Below are 26,972 nucleotides of genomic sequence, written 5' to 3'. Positions count from 1 at the left end.
AAGTTTTTGTGTCTTACTCCAAGAACTCCTTCTAACAGCACCTGTGCCATTATATGCTTCCCCATCACTGAGGCGTTCATCATCAGAGTGTTTAAAGGCTGCACAACATACAAGTTAGCTTGAGAAAAGGGGATACCCAGTAGCTAGCTCCTCCAGATACAGCAGTGGAAAGCCATGCCGTGCTTTGCAGATTAAAAGAGGATTGAATGGTAGCTTACATGAACAAAGGGGATAGAAAAATATAAATATAATGCTGTAATTATTAAAGGCCTTATTTTGTCACCCATGAGTAGTCCCACTCAGATTGTTCAAGGAGTAAAGTGCTGCTCAAAGGGAATAAAGTTCGCAGAGTCGGGCCCTAGAGATATAACTGCATTGATTACATTGCAGAGAAGCCTAACATATTCTTGACTGCATATAGATTTGAATGCTTGTTGATTTCTGGCCTACTGTTTTGTTAAACATGGGCAAATTAACAAAAGAAATCAAATATCTGTAGTTCAATACACAAATTAGAGACAGGATAAATTTAAAAAATTGCCTAAGTGATTTAGCAGCCTATGTCCCATCTCAAAAGGGGATCTAGGCACTTAGGAGCCCAAATCCTATTGACTTTCTATGAGACAATCTTTCAAGGACCTAAGTCACTTTTAAAATTGTAATTTAGGTTCCTAAATCCCTTGGGCATTCACAATCAGGACAATCCCCATCAAATAATAAGAACCAGCACATATGCCATGCATAAAATATCATTACTATAGAATTATTCAGCATTTCAGATAGAAAAAGAAAGAGAAGCTAATCCATTATTATAACCTGTAAGTAGATGCATCATTAGTTGAGAAGTCACCGTATTTGAAATTTGTCAACTATTCTTTCATAAACTATTAAAAGTGTATCCCCCCAAGCTAGTTTGTTTATTTCTATTCAGTATAAACTGCCCAAAGGTAATAATCCCAGATAAATTTCACAGATGTTTTTTTAGGATTAAGCTAAGTGATGTAACATACACCTCGAGTCAGCACGTGGGGTTAAATCTGGAAGGATGCCAGTGGTATCAGTGTGTAGTTACTTTATGTCATGGCCTACGAATCTGTGTTCAGCAAGTGCCAAAAGGCCTTCAAGCTAACAGTTTCATCTTCTTCAGACATATGCATCTTTACCTAAATGTTTCCAATTAAACAAAGATCCCTATCTATTTCTCTGATATGCATATCTGGATACAGGTGGATCCGATCCAAAATGTTCAGAGCCTCAAACCTCTCTTTATAGTGGGCAAGTGCACCTTTGGAAAAGCTTTATATCTGAATTTTAAACTCCCACATTTGGAAGTGTTTAGATTTCTATTTCGTTCAGACCATTACAAACATACAAAAAAGTTTGGATCTGATACTGGAATTTGGATCCAGGGTTTTTGGATTGGGGTCATCCTTAATGCCTCTATTCAAATCTTGTAACCAAAAAGGCATGAAATCAAGGCCTTTAAACAGCACACTATTTCAAGAATTGAAGCAGCTTAATTCTATACTCTAATGGCGTAAAAGACACTAAACAAAGGAATTTAAGTTGCTCACCTTCCTCATCTGAAACATCTAGGACCTCAGTCATCGTCTCAGGTACATTCAGTTTGTGTTTCTCAGTCACAGTCTGCAGAGACAGAATAATCATCTCTCAAGTTAAGCATCAAGAAAAATAGCAGGCATTTATCAGGGTATTTTCAACAACAGCTGCAGTTCAATCTGTTCAGACATTTTACAATGTTTTCTCTTCCCTCTGGTTTTATTTTTCAGGGTGTAATCTTTACCATAGTTGCTCTTGCTTTCTATTTGTGCTACAGCAAATGATCATTTATTCTGGAAAAAACATACAAAAAGCATGTATATAAATAGATGATGCACGTAGAGTAACTTAGACAATGCTTCCAGGATGGTTCTAAATTGAATTAGGTAACGTCTACAGAAGAACCGTAAAAAGTTATACGGGACATATGGAAATTATTAAAATTGTAAAGCATTTGGAAATGAAGCTATGAATGATGTGAAATATTTAAACTGAAAAAGATGAAGAGTATTTAGACAGACCATATGATGCTTTTCTTACTTGAAAGAGCAGCTCAGTGACTACAATGTGTATCAATGTTTCTCTTTTCATAATTATTACAAATCACCCTATGTCTTGGAGTAAATGTACATGGTGATTTACACACACACAAATTCAGACATATCACCTGCACCAAATAGCTTATAGGATTAGTTATACAAGGCAAAAACACCAGAGACAATACATGAGGCAATAGTTCAGGTAAGGGTGAGCATGGGGGTTATTAGAAAACAGATTTTTAGAATCAGTGACTTTGCATGAAGGACTCGAAGAGGAAGACAGAGGGTGCTTGGCCATGGAGTGAGACTGGGAAAGGGAGAGAGACTGATTCAAGAAAAGGGAGCATCATCTTAGCACGAGGTCATGTGTGGGTCAAGGACATGAAGAAGGCAATAAGAAGAGAGCATTGTGAGGAGTGTAGGGCATGAAAGGATTCTGTGGAGAAATGAGAGCAGATATGTTCTACAGATGGAGAGAGGATTATATAGGGGCCTGAAGAATGTTGCATGTGACATAATAGGAGATGACAAGTCAATGAATTCAAGAGGAATTCCATGGTCAGAACAGCTCTAGCCAGTACACAACCACTCCATGGCCACAACCCACTCTGAAACCAGCCAGTAGAACTGGATATCCGGGAAGGAGAGTTTACGCTTCACTCCTTAAGGTGTGTAGCAGTGGATGTAACCCCTTTGTACACAGGGGAGTGTCAGGAGACAGTATGTCTGTTGAAGCTCCCACAGGAATAGTTCACCATTGCTCCACTCTCAATTCTGGCCAGCACCTATAAAGCATAAATTAACCCCAAATGTGGAAGTAGCAAAACAACATATAACTCTTGTGATATTTATTGAGGGATGAACCTCGAAGCCCCTACTCTATCCGTACTCAGGCAAAACTCCCACTGAGGTCAACGGCAATTTTGCCTGTGTAAAAACTGAGTGAGGACTTCCAGATCTGGTGCTGTATTTCTATACTTCTGGCAAGCCAGTGAGGAAGATAGCACTATTCATTATTATGATGCTTTTCTATACATATCTACACATCTCTCATCATTGCTGAATCTGTGAACACTGGTAATTTGTCTAAGTTTAAGTGTCTGAAATGCATTAACTGCAGAGAATACATTTCAATTTACCTTCCTACAGTTTGTATGTGGGCAGGATGGAGGGTGGGCAAAACTGGTTGCCTGCAATCTCAGTTATTCATCTTTAATTAGATCTTAACCTTGGTTCAAGGAATTAACAAGTACGGTTTTCAATGCATGTGTTATGTGTTCCAAGCTCTTTTGTACTCATTACATTCCTCAGCCAATTCTTTGACTCTTTTTATCGCTCCCCTAGAAAGGTCAGGCAGCAGTAGGGAGTCCGAGCCAGCTGAAGCAGACTGAACACACACGGCAGTGCAGGTGACCTCAACCTCCTTCTTTGTAGCAATAAAAGCAATGAATTAAGAAATAAATCCTAAATAAACAAAAAGGCTGACACTCTACAAGTGGAATAAGGTGAGAAGGAGGATAGTATACTCTTCAAGTGATGGGCAAAGCACTGTGTGTACACATCAGTTGTTAAAAAGATGAGAAAGTAACCCAAATGCTGTACTGCTGCTGAGTATGAGCACTGAATAAAATAGCCAAGAACTCAGCAAACAAACAGAGAGGGGGGTCTCTGAGGAAAAGAGAAAAAATGGAATTGCTTAGAAAAAAATTACCATATATACTCGTTCATAAGTTTATTTTTGGTAAAAAGGTGACGCATCAAAGAGCAGGGGTTGGCTTATAAACGGGTCTACACCAAAATTTGATGATTTTAAACTCTATGGAATCATTGAATTGAATATCTAATACAGGGATCGCCAACCTTTGGCACGCGGCCCACCAGGGTAAGCACTCTGGTAGTCCGGGCCGGTTTGTTTACCTGCTGCGTCCGCAGGTTCGGATGATTGCGGCTCCCACTGGCCCCGGTTCGCCGCTCCAAGCCAGTGGGGGTGCGCCACTTCCAGCAGTTCCCATTGGCTGGGAATGGCGAACTGTGGCCACAGGGAGCTGAGGGGCTCCATGCCTGCAGATGCTCCAAGTAAACAAAACGTCCCGACCCACCAGCGGCTTACCCTGATGGGTCGGGAGCCAAAGTTTTCCAACCCCTAAAATATAGGGTTGGCTTATGAAGGGGTCATACAGTTTTTGTTATTTTTACCTATCCATTTGGGGGTGGGGGGGTGGTCAGCTTATAAACGAACAGACAAATGAATGAGTATATACGGTAAGTAAGAGTCAGATATGAAAGCTCATAAGAAGTTCATTTCTGTCTACAATAAATGCAACAGACCATTCATTCATTAAGGCCCAAATCCCAGTTCTCATATCGAACTCAGGAACAAGAGCCATGCACAGGAGAACAACACAGGTGAGAGTTAGAATTCTCTGGCCCACAGCTTTGGACCTTAGCACTTCAGTAGTGTTAACATTAATTGGAGAAAGAATCACAACTCAAAATGGGATTTAATCTATTTAAACAAAATGCCCCCCATTTGGGGTAGGGACAGTGGTTGTTGTAGGACGACAACTAATTAAAGTACCAAAATAGGATCAGTATGTTAATATATAGTATAAGACTAATAGCATATTGTATACATGGTACCCCTGCCAATATCTAGTAATATCAGATAAGTGGACATAGAATACGGTGACAGCCTATTGGGGCTCTAAAATTTGCTTTATTAAGGAAAAAATCCCATTAGATCACTGTTAAATTTATCAATATAGAGTCTTGGACATAGGCCATGGTACATAAACGTGATCAATACCTATATATTCATCTGTTTATTACTCTTACACAACACCAGCGTTAGCACTCTCAATCACATTAATACTTAGTAGGGTTGCCAGGCATCTGGTTTTCGACCGGAAAGCCCAGTCGAAAAGGGACCCTGGTGGCTTTGGTCAGCACCGCTGACCGGGCCCCGTTACAAGTCCGGTCGGTGGTGCAGCATAGCTAAGGCAGGCTCCCTGCATGACCTGGCTCTGCGCAGCTCCCCGAAAGTGGCCCGGTTTGTCCGGCCCCTAGGCGCTGGGGTGGTCAGGGAAGCTCCGCGTGCTGTCTCCATCCCTAGCGCCAACTCCACAGCTCCCACTGGTCGGGAACTGCGGCCAATGGGAGCTGCAAAGGTGGCGCCTGTGGATGCGGGTAGCACGCACCGTGCAGAGTCACCTGGCCGCGCCAGGAGCAGTGTGGAGCCAGGGGAGGCAGGGAGCCTGCCTTAGCCACGCTGCGCTGCCAACCGTGAGCCGCCTGAGGTAAGTGCTGCCCGGCCAGAGCCTGCGCCCCGAGCCTCCTGCCCCAGGTCAGAACCCCTTCCCGCACCCTAACTCTCTCCCAGAACCCGCACCCCCTCCTGCACCCCAACCCTCTACCACAGCCCTGAACCCCCTCCTGCAGCCTGAACCCCTCATTTCTGGACCCACCCCAGAACCTGCACCCCCCAGCTACAGCCCTCACCCCTCCCGCACCCCAACTCCCTGCCCCAGCCCAGTGAAAGTGAGTGAGGGTGGGGGAGAGCAAGTGACGGAGAGAGGGGAGCTGGAGTGAGTGAATGGGGGCGGGGCCTCAAAACAGGGGCAGGGCAGGGGCGGGGCAAGGGTGTTCGGTTTTGTGCCATTAGAAAGTTGGCAACTCTAATGCTTAGTGAGACATATGAGCTCAAAGAACCTAAAGCGAGGCACCCAAATCCATATTTAGCATCCTGAGTGACCTGATTTTCAGAGTTGCTGAACACCTTCCGCTCCCTCTAAAACTCACTGGGTGCTTAGTACCTGTGAAATTCTGGCCACTTATGTATGCACTTAACATTAGACATCTGCATTTGAAAATTTGGCTGTAAGACCAGATATTCAGAAACTTCAGCACAGAAATACATGTATATATTTGTATGTCTGCTTTTCATATTCAGCAGGAGTACAGATCAAAAGTTCTAGATACTGTACATAAATGGTCATTTGTCCATACACAGACTGTACTTACCTGTACATGTGCATCCAAACTTCACTGTACAGTTAAACATCTGAAAATCAGGCTTTTTTTTTTTTTTTAATACACTGCATGTCGCAATTGGTTATTTTAAATGTAAACCCCTAAGTTTGAGCATGGCACAATATCTCAAATATTAAGCCAAATACTGCCTTTGATGTATAGACAGAGTATCAGTATTGCACAGCAATACACCCTTTGTGTTTCTGGGTCTCCTCGGCACAAACACATTACTTAATTCTGACATCCTACAACGTATCAATTACAGCTCCCCTGACTATAACCCTTCTACCTGGAGATGCCACTATATTTAACAATGGAATGAAGAACCATTAATTATCACCCAGTTTTAAAAAGGATGAGGATCTGTGGACAGCTTAATGGCCCCAATAAAACTTGGAGTTTTAAATGCTGAGGCATATGTGGTCTATGTAGTTCCACTGATATTGTATTGCTCTGGTAAATCATGACGATGAAATGCAAAGAGAGATTAGAGAGGCTATCAAAATTAAGAACTCGATAATAGTGGGGGATTTCAATTAACCCCATATTGACTGGAAACATGTCACCTCAGGACGAAATGCAGAGACAAAATTTCTCGATACTTTAAATGACTGCTTCTTGGAGCAGCTGGTATGGGAACCCACAAGGGGAGAGGCAACTCTCAATTTAGACCTGAGTGGAGCGCAGGAGCTGGTCCAAGAGGTAACTATAACAGGACCGCTTGGAAATAGTGACTATAATATAACAACATTTAACATTTCTGTGGTGGGAAGAACACCTCAACAGTCCAACAATGTGGGATTTAATTTCAGAAAGGGTAACTATGCAAAAATGAGGGGGTTAGTTAAACAGAAATTAAAAGGTATAGTGACTAAAGTGAAATCCCTGCAAGCTGCATGGACATTTTTCAAAGACACCATAATAGAGGCCCAACTTAAATGTATACCCCAAATTAAAAAACACAGTAAAAGAACTAAAAAAGAGCCACTGTGGCTTAACAACCATATAAAAGAAGCAGAGAGAGATAAAAAGGCATCTTTTAAAAAGGAAGTCAAATCCTAGTGAGGTAAATAGAAAGGCGCATAAACACTACCAAATTAAGTGTAAAAATGTAATAAGAAAAGCCAAAAAGGAGTTTGAAGAACAGCTACCCAAAAACTCAAAAGGTAATAATAAAATGTTTTTTAAGTACATCAGAAGCAGGAAGCCTGCTAAACAACCAGTGGGGCCCCTGGACGATCGAGATATAAAAGGAGATCTTAAAGACGATAAAGTCATTGCGGAGAAACTAAATGAATTCTTTGCTTCAGTCTTCACGGCTGAGGATGTTAGGGAGATTCCCAACCCTGAGCCGGCTATGGTTTGTAACCTGTCCTTTAAACTGGCTTCTGTACCCAATGACTGGAAGATAGCTAATGTAATGCCAATATTTAAAAAGGGCTCTAGAGATGATCCCGGCAATTACAGACCGGTAAGTCTAACGTCAGTACCGGGCAAATTAGTTGAAACAATAGTAAAGAATAAAATTGTCAGACACATAGAAGAACCTAAATTGTTGGGCAAAAGTCAACATGGTTTCTGTAAAGGGAAATCATGTCTTACTAATCTATTAGAGTTCTTTGAAGGGGTCAACAAACATGTGGACAAAGGGGATCCAGTGCACATAGTGTACTTAGATTTCCAGAAAGCCATTGACAGGTCCCTCACCAAAGGCTCTTACATAAATTAAGTTGTCATGGGATAAGAGAGAAGATCCTTTCATGGATTGAGAACTGGTTAAAAGACAGGGAACAAAGGGTAGGAATAAATGGTAAATTTTCAGAATGGAGAGGGGTAACTAGTGGTGTCCCCAAGGGCCAGTCCTAGGACCAATCCTATTCAACTTATTCATAAATGATCTGTAGATAGGGGTAAAAATTGAGCTGGCAAAGTTTGCAGATGATACTAAACTGCTCAAGATAGTTAAGACCAAAGCAGACTGTGAAGAACTTCAAAAAGATCTCATAAAACTAAGTGATTGGGCAACAAAATGGCAAATGAAATTTAATGTGGATAAATGTAAAGTAATGCACATTGGAAAAAATAACCCCAGCTATACATACAATATGATGGGGGTTAATTTAGCTACAACTAATCAGGAAAAAGATCTTGGAGTCATCATGGATAGTTCTCTGAAGACCTCCATGCAGTGTAAAGTGGCAGTCAAAAAACCAAACAGGATGTTAGGAACCATTAAAAAGGGGATAGAGAATAAGATGGAGAATATCTTATTGCCCTTATATAAATCCATGGTACATCCACATCTTGAATACTGCGTACAGATGCGATCTCCTCATCTCAAAAAAGATATACTGGCATTAGAAAAGGTTCAGAGAAGGGCAACTAAAATGATTAGGGGTTTGGAAAGGGGCCCATATGAGGAGAGATTAAAGAGGCTAGGACTTTTCAGCTTGGAAAAGGGGAGACTAAGGGGGAATATGATAGAGTTATATAAAATCATCAGTGATGTGGAGAAATTGAATAAGGAAAAGCTATTTACTTGTTCCCATAATATAAGAACTAGGGGCCACCAAATGAAATTAATGGGCAGCAGGTTTAAAACAAATAAAAGGAAGTTCTTCTTCACACAGCACACAGTCAACTTATGGAACTCCTTGCCTGAGGATGTTTTGAAGGCTAGACCTATAACAGGGTTTAAAAGAGAACTGGATAAATTCATGGAGGTTAAGTCCATTAATGGCTATTAGCCAGGATGGGTAAGGAAGGGTATCCCTAGCCTCTGTTTGTCAGAGGGTGGTGATGGATGGCAGGAGAGAGATCACTTGATCATTACCTGTTAGGTTCACTCCTTCTGGGGCACCTGGCATTGGCTACTGTTGGTAGACAGGATACTGGGCTGGATGGACCTTTGGTCTGACCCAGTACGGCCATTCTTATGTTCTTATACACTACCTAAAGCTCATATATGCATCACAAAATATTTGTTTCTACCAACTACATTGAAATATATACACAAATTAACTGTTGCTCTGAAGCAGCTTAACAATTTAAATTTGTCACTTTGTGACCTGCAAAGTGAAAATCAGAAGGCAGGACAAACGTTTTCTTTAAAACAAATCACAAGTTTTCTGTAGCATAAGAACCAACCGTGCTTCCATGCTACCTGCTTTCTATTATATGTCAATCCTTCTCTACTCTCTTCTTAGTGTCATTGCTTTATATTCTGGGAGCTCCATGCATATCAATAGAGCTATGCTGATGTAAATGAAAGGGAAATGAGACTCCGCACGTTTATAGTAGGCCAAGGGCCTTTGGAAGCAATTGTTCCATATATAAACCAGCATTGGAAATTCCTCATCTTTGGGAATGCCAGTGACTTGCATATAATAGAGCATCAGATTGTCTAACATTCTCTGTGCAGCACTCAATTATATCACTGATCTTAGTCAGGGCCTTGAAGAACGAAATAGCTATGGGGACTGTACTGGCAATGTATCTTTTTCAGGGTTGAATGTTATATTGTACTAGCAATATCAACCTCACCATCTGGAAAACCCTATTGCAGGGAGTACCTGCAATTTATCTTTCCTTTTTGGCAATAGTTCCAAAAGCTCTTTAACCACCCAAATTACCTCTTTAAGACGCTGCAGAGACCTCATTACCTGCATGCACCAAAGTGGCGTTTGAGGACCGAGTCAAATTCATCTCTGGCAAACTCTATCTATGTCAGGCATAGTTCACCAGGGATGAATTTGCCCACAAGACTTTTTAAACACTGTTTCTCTCTTGTTTGAATTTGCATACTGGGTACACAGATACACTAAAAGAAATAGGATTTCTTGTACAGAAACCTTTAGGTTCAACAAACGTTTGATTTAGCCCAAAGATAAATGCCTCCTCAAGCATCTGCCATGTCAGGAGGAAAGGTCCACTGCCCACATATATAGTATAGAGTTTTAAAAAAATCTTTTATCCAAAATAACTAAATCAAAGTTATGTATTTTAAATGTGTTTATAAATTTCCTTTTTAATACTGCAATTCATATTATTTCTATAATTTAATATTTATATTGTTATGGTACCTGGACAGCCACTGATAGCAGGGTGTTGCTAGGTGTTGTACAAATACAATGGAAGATTCAACAAGTGGGTGTAAAAGACGTGAAAGGGAAATAGGAGAAGGAAGATGAGGAAAACAGAGAAGACAAGGGGTGGTTACATAGGCTACATAAATCAGTTTTGAAAATGGACTTAATTACTTTTGATAAATGTTACCCAGAGAGAGGGAGAATACATGCTCGCTCGCTCGCTCTCTCTCTCGCACACACACACACACAAATATGTATGTTATAAGAGTAAATAAATAAATATCAGCAAAAGCAAATACTCCATATTTACTAAGATTCTTCTGGAGATTGACTCAAATTTGGAGAAGAAAACTAAGCCTGTTTCTCACAGTTCATTAATAAAACATAGCTCACTCTATTTATAACATCATGTCAAGCCAATTTTGTTCCATCTTACTCTGTTCATTTCAACAGGGACTTGCTGTCAGCATGCGATGTAAAAGCAAGATTATTTTCCTCTCTCTCGTTCCTCCCTCCTCCTCCCCCACCCATCTCCACTGTGGTACATGTTCTTGGTTTAGAATATATGGTAGCATCTTTTCACGAATTTTTGGATTGATCATTATGGGGCGCCTAATGCTTATAGCCTTTCTATTTTTATAATGTTTTACGCTTTAAAAAATAAGCATTGTCCTTATAAGTTTTCATGGTAAAAGACAGTAAGGCAAATTCATGCAAAAAATTGTAGTATTACTGTGTTCAGTGATACACAGCTTTTTGAAGGCCTTTTTTCTGACTTACTAAAACAGTGTCAGACTGGAGCGATATGTGACCACTTGTGTCATGGCATCAGAATATAGCTAGTCTTTCTGGTTAAAAGCAACCGTTTCCATCTATTCTGACCATGTAACCAAGTGGCTAGTTATCACTATCCTCTCTAAAATTAAATTGTTTTTTTTAAAAAAAGGAGTAAACAGAGTTTTGAAAAATAAAACTACTCCACAGGCATCAACTTGGCTCAACTCAGGAGGTTTGGCATATATCATTCATGAGCCCCGAGAACCAAAATCCTGATTCCAGTCAGTTTGAGGGCTGAGGAAGTGAGCAGGGATTTTTTACACTATGATAAAACTGGATCGATTTGTTCTGGAAGTGATTTGAGCAAAATGAGGATTTATGTGCTTCAGGGCCGCTTAGTGAGCACCACGAAGTCTGGCACCCATCCATGGATTGGCATAGCCTGATTGCTAAGAAGCCTGCTGTGGTGGTTCTGCCACAAGCAGGTGTCACAGAGGAAAGCATACAAGTATAAGGAGAGACTGAAAATAAGGAAGTAGGATAATGGAAAAGAAAAATAGAGAAATTGGCCAGAACCTATACAAACACTCCCAAACTTCAGGAAAGTTTAGATTTGCTGCTCAGGCCCTTCTCTAAAAACTTATATTCTGGTTTGAGTACCTGTTATTTCATCTGTGTAAACTCAGATTTATAGAGCTATTTATATTCATTCTGTGTACTGTATGCACATCTATATGCACATCAATACATTTGCAACAACCAAGCAAAGGAAGGCCTTAAAAACTTAAACTAAAAAGAGGAAGCGGGAGGCAGAGGGAGTCTGAAGCAGTACAGTAGAGACAGCATTATGAATAGAGAATGGAAGCATTAAAACACATCTAGTACTCACAGTTGTGGTGGTGGTGACCTCCTCTGTTACCACCTTCAGAGTATCAACCACTGAGATGTATCCCAAACGCCTTGCAATCGCTAAGGCAGTGTTACCATTCTGAAGAGAGAGAGAGAGAAATGAGAGGGAGGACTGTGATTTGAACCAATGAGATCACTCCCAGCACTGCATGAGCCAGCATTTCCATCCAAAACAAGGCACAGCTTAGGAAAATCACTGAGTTTTACCATTACATCTGAATCTGTCTTTGTAACTTCTTTAAGACTATAGTCCTGATTACCATGGTAACACAACACACTTACATCTGCCTGCAATTCCTCATAAAAAACATGTTGCATGCTTTAACCCTAAAGTTGTCAAATTTCACTACACATTATGTGCCTTGCCTGCATTGTTTTCCAAAAACTCTATTATTTGGGAGGTTATTCTAAAAACTATTAAAAAGTTTAAGGGTCTAATGTCTTATACAAACAGTTCACATCTGCAGCAGGTACAATGCTCTCTCTGGGAATATATAACTTATGCAAAAGCTCATGATGTAACAGGCAACAAAACAAAACAAGATTCGAGTTTAGGACATGGGGAGAATTCTTTTACATTTAAATGCCTATCTAAGCCATCAAAATAACTAGTATTTAAATAGCCCTTTTAATCTTCAAATAAAAAATTAATTAACTAGTTAAACCCCAGAACACCCTTGTGATGTGGATAGGTATTACTTTATTTATATAGGGCTAGATTGTTATATTCTCATTCACACTGAACAGTATCTTACATCAGGAGCTGTACCACTGAAGTCAATGGAGCTACTCAATGGGAGTGAGAGAGTATCAAAATCTGGTCTGTATTTATTTATTTCAAAAGTTCCCAGCAGCACAGTGTAAATCCAACCACAATGAGTAGCCAAAAGTCAGTGCCTTTTTGTCAGGAAGAGCAGAAAAAAATATCGGACACAAGCTACATCAGGTAAGAATGTCTGAGGGTATGTCTTCACTCAGAGTTAACCTGGGTGATCAGCCCCAGGGTATGAGCCGCCACACTGCAAAGCCCTATCCAAGTTACTGTGTCCTTATTGCTACTGTATTCACCTGTGTGTATCACTAGGACTTCTGAGGGCATGGTTCTTTGTACAGCAGTAAGCTGAGCAGTTCTTTTATTCTTTCCCAGTGAATAATGGGAGAACTTGTGTGTCCTTCTGAGCACATGGTGAGAATTGTGGGAAGACAGGGAAGGACTATAAGCACTCGAGTGTTTTAGCCACTGCAAAGTAGGTGGCTTTCCAGCCCAAAGCCTTGGCTTCACTTTAGGGTTAGTTTAGTTATCTACACTCAAATTAACTCCTTTTGAGTTAGGCTCTCTTGACTGACAGAAGCCATACTGCAAAATGACACTCAGTCTGCACAGTGTTTGGATTAGCAGCACAGAATAGCTTTACTGCATTATTTACTCAAGCACCAGAAGCACTTGAGCTTCAACCTACATCTCCTGATGGTCCAGCTAGCTCAAGTTTAAAGCACCACTTACCCCAAGTGGGAGATTTGTGTGTGTAGACAGGAATCAAGCTGGGGTAACACTTGAATTACATATACCTCTAGCTAACACTGCAACTAAGGCAAGTCCCAAATGAAAGCTGAACTGGGGCTCTAACCCAGACTGACCTGACCCCCCAACAAGCTGTGCCAGCTTGCCCCACTTGAAAGCACCACTTAACCTGGATGAGATATTTTTGTGTGGATGGTAACACCAGAGTAAGAGCCCCGGCTATCCAAGAGTATTGTTCCAGGGAGTGAGTGAGAAGCCAGTGCAGATTTAAGCAGGTGTACTATGCACTCATGGCAGTCTGACCCATTCAGGAGCTAGGCTGAGGCCTGTTTTTTTTTTAACCAGTTGGAACCTCTGGGTACACAGAGCTCACCTGGAGTTGTCAGTGGTATAGATGGCTGTTACAACAATGGCGTTAAAGAAAAACAGTTGCCGACTCCTGGCTGTCTGTAGAGGATAGAAGCTACGCTACAGGCTATAACTGCTATCTGAGAATCCAGGAGGAGCAGTGAACTCAATCCAGGAGGTGGCAAACAAATGGATAGAGGAATAGTGTAAATCAGGTCTGGACTAAAGTGCTTCATCCTGGGCAGTAAGTATCCCTTTCATCTTATACACAGTAGGGTTGCAGTCAGTTTGTCTTCACCCAGATCCTCATCTTGGCCCGGCACTGGGAGAATAATAAGACTACCATCTTTATTGCCATTCTTGTTTTACACATGGAGAAACTGAGATGCAGAGTGCCTGTGACACAACCAGTCAGTGGCCAACCTGGAATTGTAATTCAGGAATTACTGTTCCCAAATCCCATGCTCAGCTCACTATTCAAACTAACTCTCCATCTGGAAAGAGCTTTGCAACTAAGCAGAGCTACCTTAAGGGGCTAGAAAGGAGAGAGGAAGTCACACTCACACATCTGATGACCAGCTGTATGAGAAGCACATTCACCAAAGCAAAAGGCTAGAGAGGAGAAGAATCAGATGAGTCAATCAGACTCAGGAAAGAGAGGAGCCATCAGGGGGAAAAGCTGCAGGCAGGTGATAGATTGCAGTAGTACCACAGACAGTTTCCAGACTTACAGCAGTGATGGCATTGGGCTTGGCCCCATGCTGGAGTAGAACATTGATGATATGAGTGTGACCCTGTTGAGCAGCTTGGTGCAGAGGGGTGTAGCCATTCTGTTATTAGTGGTAACCACCATATTTTTAAGGAGAGAAAAATACAGTGATTAGAAAATACATTTCAATTTACTTCCTCTATTCAAGACATTTAATTTATTTAAAACCACATCTATGCCAGCATTTCACCCACACATACAATAATTCTCAGCACCTTCTCTAAACCCTCTAGGGATTAATGAAATAATAAATCATGATAATATTTTGACTTGCAGAGCATTTTTCATACGACAATATTAATGGTCTTTATAAAGGTGAGCAAACATTACTGTCCCCATTTCACAGATGGGAACAATGAAGCACAGAGAACATAATGCTCATGCCCAAGGTCACAGAGCAAATGGGGGGGAGAGGAAGAGCCAGGTCTTCTGACTCCCAGCCCTCTGTTTTTAATGGGTACCCAAGGAGTCTGCCTTTAAAAACACTTGGGCTAATTTATAAAGCCATGTAAATTCTAAAAGCACTGATTGAGTCCATTTTAAATGAACCAGCTGTTTGACTACGAGTCTCGCTGATTATGAATGTCAGTGCAGTTCATCTTCCGTTGGTCTACAAAAGGTCCCAACTGTGCCACAGATACAGTGAAAAATATTTGCATGTTCTGCATACCAATAAACATTTTTTAATTCTGTATATTTATCTACTCCAATGATCCATTCATGATGTTCTACAATACAAAAGCATAGCCAGACTGCACGTCAGCTAGCTGATCTGAGGGGGAATTGTATGAATCTAGTCAGGCAGTTAATTTACAAATTATCTGCACTTGACTTTGAAAGTAGGCAGAGAATAAAACTGGGGGGAAATCGCAATTTGATTTCACTGTACCATTTATGTATGTATAAGAGAGCCTAAGGGACTCAGACTGATCTCTTGGACTTGTGTGTGTGCCTTAAACTATGACTATGACATGTATCTTTCATATGGACAGATGGGTGAGAACGTGCTTGGTACTCTAGTTGCCCTTGTAACATTTAGGCTACGCATTCATCTACCAGGTAGGTTACAAAGCAGGGGTTTACTATAGGTTGTGGTGTTTTATACTGACAAGCACATTATTTCTATTACTTTAATATCAGTGCTGTCCCTTGGGATTGAGTCCAGACACATCACCTTTCCGCTGGGCATGGCACACAATATCCTGAAGGTTCTCTCTATGGAAAGAACCCCAATAGCATGTCGTTCGGCTTTTAACATGTTCTGTCAGCTATAAATCTGGCCAGGAGGGACTTGCTCTTTAAACTGAGTGAATCCACAATGCTGGTTATCTGTTAGTCTGCCAAGATTTATGATGTTTTCGAAGAGCCAGTGAGCCAGATACTGGTTTCAGTTACTCCGGTGTTACTCTAAACTAACTTTAATAGAATTATTTCAGATAACTAGAATAACCAGGGAAACTGAAGTCAGAACCTGACCCAATGAGTTCAACACACATTTAGATACAGAGTAACACCTAACAGATAAGGGGCAATTAGGACATTCCTTTCAATTGCCTCCAAGTAGCTCAGCTGGAGGTGATGCCAGCTGCCACTTGGTAGCACACAGTTTCTAGCTGTCTGCTTTTATTATGGGTTTCAACTTTTTTCTTGTTATACCTACGAGCTCTTTGAACAATCTTATCTATGGTTTTAACCTACTGAGTCTGGGCTATGACTGCTCTGGAAATGTCCTGACTCTACCCCTGCCACTGTGTTTTTTTGTGCACTGAAGTTAGCGCTGTTTAGTTGGGTTCATTTTCATGATGCCGTCCCACTTCGAGGAGTGGATCGACCATATAAGTAAGCAGCTGGAGACAGAGGAGTCAGCAGGAACGATCAGTGAATTACAAGTTTGTGTGATTCTGATCAGTTGTCAAGGACGCCAGATGTGTTGTTGGAGCCATCAATGGAGCTTAGCTGTTTGCACTGACACCAAAACACCAAGGAAACCAGGTGAACGGTATGACTATAGGCTACCAACAGGAAGGCAGTTTGAATTGGAGCCAGGGAGTGCTGGGCCTTTGTGGGCTGGCCTTCTCCTTCTTCTGGTGCAGGTGATGTGATGACATCTGTGATATAACATGGCTTTGTGGTCACAGATCCCTCAGTGTAAGCATATATTCGGCAGATTCAGAAACCACTGGTTGAGAGAGGCAGAGTTGTCTCCACATAGCACACCTTGGAGGGTTTTATTCTGGTGTAAATAGGATCAGAAGTAACTCTGCTGAAGTCAATGGAATTATACTAATACGAGCAGAATCAGGCTCATATGTGTTACAAGTACAAATAAAATAAAGGAAAAACTCAAGAGAACAGATTTCCCTTCTCACACACGCACACACAGAGTTAATGCACCTAACTTCAGCTTAGTGAGTAATGCACCCTGAAGCAGAGCAGAGGGAACTCATTCCACCACAGCCACAAATCAGCAGATATTGATACCTTAGTGTGCATGCGTAATTTGTAAAAAGATCTACTAGGAAAAGAATCCTATAGCTGTCCATATGCAGTATGAATTAGTATCATATGGTCACTGAAGGAAAAAAACAGAAGTGATGACAAATTCTTTACCTTTGTTTTAGCATTGACGTTGGCTCCCTGTTTCAGGAGGAAATTCACCATCTTGACGTTTCCATAGTGACAAGCCACAATTAAAGGAGTGTAGCCCAGCTACAATAAAATAACACAAAAAAGTAAACCTATGCAGTTAATGGGACGTTCCATTATAACAATAACATCCTTGTTCACCTGGGAAGCAGTAGCATTATGTGGTTTACCTTTGTCTGGGCATCTTGGTTTGCACCCTGCTTTGTCAGTATATCAGCTACGTTCACTTTATCCTCCTGAGCTGCAAGGTGCAAGGATGTTAATCCACTCTACAAATGAAATGGAAAGAGAACTATAATGTTACCAAAAGGAAAGAAACGGGACTTGCAAGTTTTATCATTTTTTAAATATAGCAAGATCCTGTCTGTAATTTCAAAAATAAAGATTTTTAAGCAGAAACGGGAGTTGGTCTCTATCCATGTAAAACTAGCGAACAGCTCATCACAGCAAACTGTCATCGTAACTATAGACTGGTGCTTTCAGCTAGTGATTACCAGACCTGGACTTTACATAATAACGTCACTGGAGAAATCAAAGTGCCAACTAATGAAGTAGGATGACCCCTTCTGCAACTCTGGGAGCCATATGTAGCCTTCCTCAGCTGGGAGAAATGGGCTTTAACAATTATGGGTAGGAATCAGAATAAAGGAAACAGTAGAAGAGAATTGAGGCCCAAAAAGAGAATTGAAGCAAACCTTTAAAAAAGTACCTGTTGATAGCCTGTGGACAGGCAATGGGTAAGAGCTTATATAAATAAATTGTATAAATAGATACACTGACTATGAGAATGGAAAAGCAGTTTGTTTCCCATTTCTTAGAATGGCGCATTACACTATTCTCATACAGCAAGAGCCTCATCATGCAGCTTTTACTCCTGAGCAAAGGCTGCAGAACCAGGGCCTGAGAGAGTAAATTTTGTTCAGCATCTTTTGGCTGGATAAAACTGCATCACAGAAAGTCTGATGTAATGTTTTTTGGGAGGGAATCAAGGTACTTCTAGGAAGGATCTGGCACACATTCCAATAGAAAACCTGATGGATCAGAATGGTTTTCATTAGGATTATTTTATGATTTTCTCAACTAGTAAAGCTGCATTACTCTTTGCCAAACATTACTAGTTTCTTCCATCCCAGCAAGGAAGCTGGATGGCACAATATATTGGGGTAAGTGCCATAAGCAATCCACTAGTTCCGCCCTCAAGCTATTGTTCTCTGACGTGTGTCACATAGGGCTGGATCAACCCAATGACCCACATGACCTAGAGCTTTGTGCAACCTCCTTTCTATTATTTCTTAATCCTTTAGACAGGATGTACAACTTTGGTATTATGTTGGGAACAGCTCAGAGATATAAGACTGCAGGACAGTGGGAACACTACAACCCTTTCTCCATGGCTGGTTCTGCAGCAACTTCCCCTGGCTTGCCTGCTTCTCCAAGCCCACCTTTCTGTCAGAGCTTGCAGGCACATCATTTTCCACTGAATATGGCACACCACTGAAGGTCCTCCCTAGGTTACCCAACACAGCTGTTAATTATATGCTTTTAAGACAGCCTCTGATCAGGGTCACTTTCTCTGCTAGCCCTAGCTATCCTCACTGCTGCTGTTCACCCACCTGCCTTGCTTCCTTACACTTCTCATATCTTGAGCTTTTGCATGTGTATAGAGATGTGTAGTTTGGACTCTTATTTCTGAGCAGCTGGCTCTATTCTTGTATTGCACTTTGCAAGTCATTGGATGCCCTCCCTGTGATAGCTTATCCTCAGTGGTGAGAGGGCATTACCTTAGTTGCCACATGGATATTAGATCCTTTGTCCAGGAGCAAGGTAACCATGTCAGCATGACCTTCTTGAGAGGCCAGGTGCAGCGGGGTCACTCCCTGTTTGGTCAGAATGTTGGTCTCAGCTCCGTAGCTCAGCAGCGTGGTAGCTATCTGCATCTGATTCTTCTTGGCAGCAATGTGCAGAGGGGTGTATCCATTCTAAAACCAGGCTCCACATGTTAATAGCCTTTTCTGATGTTTACAAATCCATCACATAGCAAATAGTGGTCCATTTTATTTCATAGAAATATCTGGAACAATCTGTCTCTAGACACTGTGTCATTATTTTTCCCATTCTTGACAATCCTACAGTCAGTTTCCAGTGGAAAGAATAATGGAGGAATAGAAAATGTCCACTTTTCAGATTATGGTGGCATAGAGAAATATGAAGGAATGTTGACAAGAAAAACCATTAAAAACTAACTATTGAGACATTTCTGTATCTTAAGAATTATTTACATAGGATTCCTGTATCAGATGAGACCAATTGTCCATTTAGATTGGAATCCTGTCTCCAACAGTGGCCAATACCAGATACTTCAAAGGAAGGTGGACAATTATGGAATAGCCTATGCATATGGAAAACTTTTCCTAAACCCTGCCATTTAATAGTTATCTTATGCCCTAAACTAGCATAAAAAGTATATAACCCCTCAGGCTATCTGGTGTATTGTGGCTGTTTTTAATATCCACATAAATATCTAGTCCTTTTTCTAAGCCTCTGGGCTCCTCGCCTCAATGCTATCTGGTGGGAATGAGTGCCATTTTAACTTTTCCAATTGCAAACTGCACATTATAAAGCAATACGTTAAAATCTATGTTTAGTAGACCTTGTCAAAAAATTTCAGATAGAACATTTTTCTGTCAGAAAATGCTGAACTGACAGAATCTAAAGGTTCAGCGGGATGTGTCAATTCCATGGAAACTTTCGACAGAAACCAGGAAAGCAGGACAGAGTGCTTGCCTGCCAGGTTTCCTGAGAGCCTGGGTTTCCCTGGCTGCCCCGAATCCTGGGGCAGCCAGCTCCCTGGGGAGCTGCCTCCCTGTAGTGCCTGATTCCCTAAGGGAGTTGGCTGCCTGAGAAGTTGGGCACCTCTTGGAGGCAGCTGCCTGGAAAGTTAACTGTTTTGGTTATCCCAAAATGGAATTTTTCAGAAATTTTCCTCCTGTGAAAAAGTTTGAAATTTTGGATGAAAAGTCATTCCAAAAAAATCAAAATTTTCTCACGAGGGAAATTCCATTTTCCAGCAGTTCTAATGTTTAATTGCAAGGCATATATTACAATGAGTTTGTTTTTGTTTTTAGTTCTTTAAATCCAAAAACTTTTTTTTTCACTTTGTGATACTGTAATCATGCAAAAAAAGTGCATCTTGTCTTCCACATACCAAAGTGGTAGCTGGTTAATAAATGAAGACTGAGAGACTGCAATGAACTCTAAATTTTGGAAATCTTCGATATTGTAATATATAGAAGAACGTATTCTATAAGAATAAGATGTCCCAAGGAATATAGAGACAGACAGAAATGCACTGATTTGGAAATGCATGCATGTAGTGGCTGACCCATATGGATGCTGACAAGAATACTGCAGTCAGCAGATGTCAATAGAACTTAGATCCAGATCCCCAGCTAATACAAATTGACATTGAACTATTCAGATTTACACCAGCTAAGGATCTAGAGTGTGGGTGGAGAGAGAAAAGAAAGAGAAGTTACATAAAAACTAGGAAAAGCCAGTACACTGTAAAATAAGGTGCCTGGAAACAGTATTATTTTATACTCTCACAGATTAGAGTTAATTATATTTTGGAACCTACTAGGACCTGCTCTGCAACTGCTTTGTCTTCATCCACTTCTCCTCCACCCAAGCTGGAATTTAACTATGCCCTAGCCTCACACGTTAGAATTGTCCCGTCACTGGCTCCATTTCACCCAATTCCTCCCCTCCCCCAAAATGAGTAAATACCCTGCTTCTGACTGATGAGTGACAACTTTTTGGTGCTTGATGGGTGCATGCTCTGCATTGCACTCTGCTCTTTGGATGTAAAAGTATAGAGGTGGATGTGTGTTTGCACCTGCAACTTTGATAGCTGTGTCAGTTATACAATTGGCTGAAAATACAGTCAGAGGGAGGAGTTCTTTCATGAGCTATTAACTATAATGTACAGTCTCAGTGCATTGACACACTGCTTTATCTGGAAAGAAGAGGATGGTGTTCCACTTAATTCCCTGTATTTCATTTCCAAAGACGTAATTAGGGGTTAGGACAAACAGAATCCTTGTTACATTTATAGTATCTGTGTTTGGGGAGGAGGGTTGGTAAAATTTCTTACTGCAGCAATGCTTCTGCTGAATTCCCATCCACACCAGCAAAAGCAGTGCCTCCTGTACATCAATGAAAAGAAGGGCCATTTCTTGAAGGACAGTTTGAGCAGAGTGTAGGAGCCAGAAAATTTTAAATCAATGAAAACTTGCACAGATAGGGTTCTGTGTGGGTGTTTTCTGTTTTTAGTCTCCTACAACATATCAGAGAATGATACAAGCCCTGATCCTGCCAGGCAAACCTCTCTACACACACAATTTCAAGGACAGGTTTCCAACACTATGCAGTACTAAAGTAAGCTCCAAATTATGCTTCTTTTTCATTAAAATTAAGTTGGACTCAGACAATCATATATGCAACATATTCAAAGAATGACTGAGACAAGCTTAGCACAGCACCTACTACTCAGTCACAAGGAATGTCGTCATGGGTTTACCTGGTAGAGCCATAGCATTTAAACTGTATGGGCTCTACTTTGAGTCTGCAATATATATTGGACACACACGGAGTCTAGCTTTCAGATGGAGATGCCACTCTAATTGACTGTGTGTACTCTTCGGCCAGATTTTTCTTGCACATTGATTTTACACTGGTGTAATTTCACTGACTTTAATGGAGTTACTCTTGACTGATATCTGTAAGAGGAAAATCATTCTGTGTGTGTCTGGTCACTAACTGGAACAGGCAACAGGGTAGCTTCAGTTAGACCAGAATAGGGTCTCTTTTAGGGACAATAGATGAGTGATCCATAAAGTCTACTCAGGAACTCAATCACACAAGGACATCCTGATCTGGTGTCCGCATGGACTGAATTTCCTCGTATTTCTCAATGCATTGGATAATCAGCAGTCCTTACGCTCCAGTAACAAGGTTTGACTATAATTGGCTATGCTATAAAGCAAGTATGCTTCTAAAACGCTCTATAGTGACTTTAAAAAACAACCCTTACCGTTTCTATTAAAAAAACCAGCTCTATTTTTAAGAATGAGCATAGAAGATACAATTAATAGGCTTGAGCATAGTCTCAGAAGTGCTATTTAGAGTTCTTGCATAGCTTCAAAAATCCTGAAAACTATAGATACAAAACTACCGTAGCTATGAGGTTGTAAAATATCTCTAAGCATATTCTAATGATGGGGACAATTATAAGCAAAAGGAGGGGCCTCTCTCCTCCAGCTTTTCTCTGAGGAGGAGAACTCCTTTCCCTCCAAACTGTGTCTGGCTGTGAAGGGCAAGAAGAGGAGGCAGCAGAGGAGGGAGAAGAAAAAGTATGAGGCTTCTTTGTGCATCAACTCCCAAGCATTCTTTCTCCCTTTCCTCTGCTGGTCACCCATCAACTGTTTATCTGAGGGCTGGTCCACACTAACCCCCCAGTTCGAACTAAGATACGCAACTTCAGCTACATGAATAACGTAGCTGAAGTCGAAGTACCTTAGTTCAAACTACAAGGTACTTACCGCGGGTCCACACGTGGCAGGCAGGCTCCCCCGTCGACTCCGCGTACTCCTCTCGCGGAGCAGGAGTACCGGCGTTGACGGCGAGCACTTTCGGGATCGATTTATCGCGTCTAGACAAGACGCGATAAATCGATCCCAGAAGATCGATTGCTTATCGCCGAACCCGGAGGTAAGTATAGACGTACCCTGAGAGGCTCAAGAACAAACATGAGTCAGCTGCAATTGTAGCCTCTGACCAGCAGAGGCCTCTATATCCACCTTCTGGGGTGTGTCAGGAGTTTGCAACTGTGGCTCCAGCCTTCAGCTGACTCAGCTCCTTCATTGCTTTGTTTGCTGTTGTTTTAAAATTATTCCCCTGGTTCTCAGATGGTAACGTTGCCAGTGATTGGGTGTGAAATCTCACCTTGGCAGTAGCATGGGGAGAGGCACCTTTCTCCAGCAACAGCAGAGCCACCTTCTGGTTGTCATAGTGAGCAGCTACATGGAGTGGGGTGAGGCCATTCTGTAAAGGGCGTGTTACCGAATTAAGTTGTTAGCTGGGCATAAGCAACCATTAAGCCTCAAATCAATATATATTAAACAAATATATTAATTGATTAGCCAATAAATACATAAACAAAATGACATTTAACTCAGTCTGAATTATTTTTGTTTTAGAAACGTTGCTGAGACTGAAAATAATAGTAAGTCAACAGTTAGTATGATGTACTTTGCTTAAAACAGGGCAAGCAACTGTGGATGAATTTGATTTGGCCAGTATTTATTATTCATCACAAACCAAGCTCTGAAATCTCCAAGTCAGAGAAACATCATTATGAGCAACCTTCGCAACATGGGAAAAAAGTGATAGTTCTGGTCTTGCCCCATTATTTCTGAATTGTGATTTTTATGACCTGAATAATTTAACAGAATGGGCACTTCTTGATCCACAGTAACATATCAGTCTTTATAATTGTGCACCAACATGTCCTGCTGTAATAAAAATAAAACATTAAACACACTGTGAGGTAGCCTCATATACATGTGTATGTAAAAATCATTCCAGAGAGACTGTTATTTTTAATACAGTTAAGTTGGACAGTGAATGCAACTTCTTCCTTCTTTTACATTATTTTTTCACCAAATTACTGAGCATAATTGCTTTTTGCTTTTCAATCCCCCAGTGATTCCCTGTAGTGGAGGACTGTACCTTGCCAGCTGAATCAGGAGAAGCACGACGCTGCAAAAGTAGTTTTGCCACATCCAAGCTTCCATACTTGGCTGCCACATGCAGTGGTGTGAATCCCTTCTGAATAATTTTTAGGAGACAAAAATTTTAGTGAGAGTCTCTGGGATCTTTCACGCAATGATCATTTTTTTTTCTTCCAACCTTTGAATGTTTTAGCAGGTTATGATTCAAATTAAAGCCACTTGCCATTTTTATTCATTAATAACTAATAAGACTTAACAACTAGTAATGGCACCAATGAGTCTGAAGTATTTTGATATGAGTGTGTCGTATAAGAAAATATCCTCTCTTTCAGTCTTCCATATGGCCACAGTATGACATTTTACCACCTAAAAAGTTTACCAAGCAATATCCATAGCATGGGTAGTGAGGCTCCAATTCAAATTTTATCCAAAACTTAGCTTTTCAGTGGCTCACTTTTTTATTTAGTTTTATGGTGACGGAGTTTTTAATTATTTATCCACTACATTGATTTGTCCCTGGAAGCCACTGATAGGCCAAACAATCTGCAAAAAAACTAAATCCAATGAGAACAGCTCTGAACGTGGTGTTACCATTGCAGCAGCTCCGCAGAAGAATGATACTATATATTAAGACACACATACCTATACAGCCAATACATTTGTATACAGCTTCTGCAGCTCTACTGAAATAGATATTGTCTAACAGGAGGGCTGTAACAAGTTAATTTTTGTAAACACATACATTTATGGAGGTAGGGGTGAAAAGTTGTCTTCTTAAAAACACCTTTTCTATTAAGTGTTAATATGGATTCACTAGACCTTTGACAAAATGTCTGTCTAACAAATTATTTCCCCAGTAATTTCTTTTTAAAAATCAGGTTGATAAGAAAAGTTTAAGGGTTAAGGACAGCAGGGGGCAGATGATCTGCAACTGTTGTCCTGGAAACATCACCAGGGAGCCATCATAACATATTTGCCTGACATTTTGACAATGTGTGGTGTTTATTCTAGTTGCCATCAAGTTATGTTACTCTACCTGCACAGGGTTTGGACCAGGGGTTCCCAAAGTTTTCCATAGCATGGATCACATGTTAACAAAGAAGGATTACCTTACAGACTACCTCTTCTCTTAGCTATGATTACACAACATCCCAGCAGCAATTACAGCAATTGCTTATATGGAAAATTAGGAAAGTATTTAGTATAGTTTTAACTGTGTTTTAATGTGATTTAACATCTGGAAACAGCCAGCACCACCAGTAATCCATGACTTCTCATTTGAGAACCATTGGTTTAGAATTTTCTAAACCCTGGAAGATATAAGGTTTAAGCTCCAACTATAAAATAAGGAGCTCTTCTTTCCACCTGATACCATATTTGCAATCGCATAATCGCAGATGATGGGTTTGATTCATCGCTCTATCCCCCATATCCATTTTCCTTTATATTACTTCTATTAGGAATCTACCTGTTAACACTTTAATAGGCAGGCAAACAAATCTAGTACTGTAGAATATTTTTAGGACAATCTTTGAAATAATCAACTATGCCATGCCATGTGGTACAATACCTTACTAATTTACTAAGATGCTGAATGTCAATCTGGTTGTACAGTACTCTGATTTATTATGCAATTTATATTTTGAGAATTTCATTTCAGCTGTTAGATACCAGAGTTCTTTCATTAATTTAAATAATTAAAATAAATAAGGCCTTTAAGGAGGTTTGTTTGTTTAAAAAATGCTAGGGATGATGATTTTAGGTGTTTATTTGGATACACAGAAGGCACCTTGTAGGCAAGAGAGGTTCCTTTGTCATAGAAACCTAGTACTTTCTAAACTTGTTAAGATCATTTGTTGTTTATCAAGTCCAATATTTTGTCTCCAGCTTAAACCAAAACCTGAGGCTTCAGAGAAGGCAAATATGTGTCAAAATCTGATGAATTCCCTGTATATTGCTTTCATCTGTTTAACTATTGTTTATAATAAAACCAGGTCAAAGTTTCTCAGTGAAAATGCTTCCCTCACTAGACAACTGCCTCCCTGCTTGGTAACCACATCACAGTCTTATCTCTCCTATTGGAAGACTAGCACAATGCATCTCATCTTACCTTGGTGGCCAAAGAGTGTGCAGCACCTGCCTCCAAGAGAACCGATGCTACATCAACTTGCCCCTCTCTGGCAGAGATGTGCAGTGGGGTGTACCCATTAGTGGTTGCGGCGTCAGGGTGAGCCATGTGTTGTAGCAGCAGTTGGACAATCTCTGTTTTACCCAACCGAGAGGCAATGTGCAGCGGAGTCTGTTCCTCCTACAACTCAAATCAGGTGAACAGTGAATGCCGGTAGAAGCAGCCTGAATACCACATCCTAATGGATTCCAGTTGAAGACTCGACACATTCACCACATATAAAAGAATAAGGGATACAGGGGAATGCTCAGTACCAGTGTGGAGATTAAACAATGTGCTATTAGATCAAAGAGAGGGAAAATGTAGGGAGGAACATTGTTTTTCTTTTCTTCTTTAAATATGAATGTAGGTCACTTGCACCATAGTCCTACTTGTATTTCTTTGTATTACGACTTTATGAAACCCTTACTCACCTTCAGCAGGACCAGTGCACCCACTAGGCAAACTAGGAGGCTGCCTAGGGCGCCAAGTGGTTGGGGGTGGACAAAAGCGCGCTCCGGGGCGGTGGTGGAGTGGAGGTGAGCTAGGGCAGGGGGGCGCGGGGAGGGCCGCCTGTAGCAAGTAAGGGGGGGGCCGGCACACAGGGGAACCGCTCCCTGCCCCAGCTCACCTCTGCTCCGCCTCCTCCCCGAGCATGCCGCCCCGCTCTGCTTCTCTCCCTCCCAGGCTTGCGGCGCCAAACGGCTGATTGGCGCCACAAGCCTGGGAGGTGGGAGAAGTGGAGCAGCGACGGCGTGCTCGGGGAGGAGGCGGAGCAGAGGCGAGCTGGGGTGGGGAGCTGCCGCACGGCTCCCCGGGCCGGGGGG

The 26,972-nt window shown here is 41.2% G+C and overlaps 1 protein-coding gene across 1 annotated transcript in view; it reads right to left on the bottom strand.

Annotated features, from left to right (window-relative positions):
* The window catches only part of ANK2 (ankyrin 2), a gene marked incomplete at its 3' end in the record, with an annotated part of 233,445 nt that overhangs the window by 83,700 nt on the left and 122,773 nt on the right, over positions 1–26,972 (bottom strand). The window contains exons 14-22 of the mRNA XM_029913507.1: positions 26,089–26,286; positions 23,977–24,075; positions 23,191–23,289; positions 18,969–19,166; positions 17,358–17,456; positions 17,152–17,250; positions 14,504–14,602; positions 11,883–11,981; positions 1,575–1,647 (exon numbers count right to left, since the gene is read on the bottom strand). Coding sequence (XP_029769367.1) covers positions 1,575–1,647; positions 11,883–11,981; positions 14,504–14,602; positions 17,152–17,250; positions 17,358–17,456; positions 18,969–19,166; positions 23,191–23,289; positions 23,977–24,075; positions 26,089–26,286 — 1,063 coding nt within the window. The remainder of the gene's footprint in view (positions 1–1,574; positions 1,648–11,882; positions 11,982–14,503; positions 14,603–17,151; positions 17,251–17,357; positions 17,457–18,968; positions 19,167–23,190; positions 23,290–23,976; positions 24,076–26,088; positions 26,287–26,972) is intronic.

Source organism: Terrapene carolina, unplaced genomic scaffold (assembly GCF_002925995.2).
Source record: "Terrapene carolina triunguis isolate 2854851 unplaced genomic scaffold, T_m_triunguis-2.0 Scaffold706, whole genome shotgun sequence".
NCBI lineage: Eukaryota > Metazoa > Chordata > Testudines > Emydidae > Terrapene > Terrapene triunguis.
This window is presented reverse-complemented; position numbering and strand designations above follow the sequence as displayed.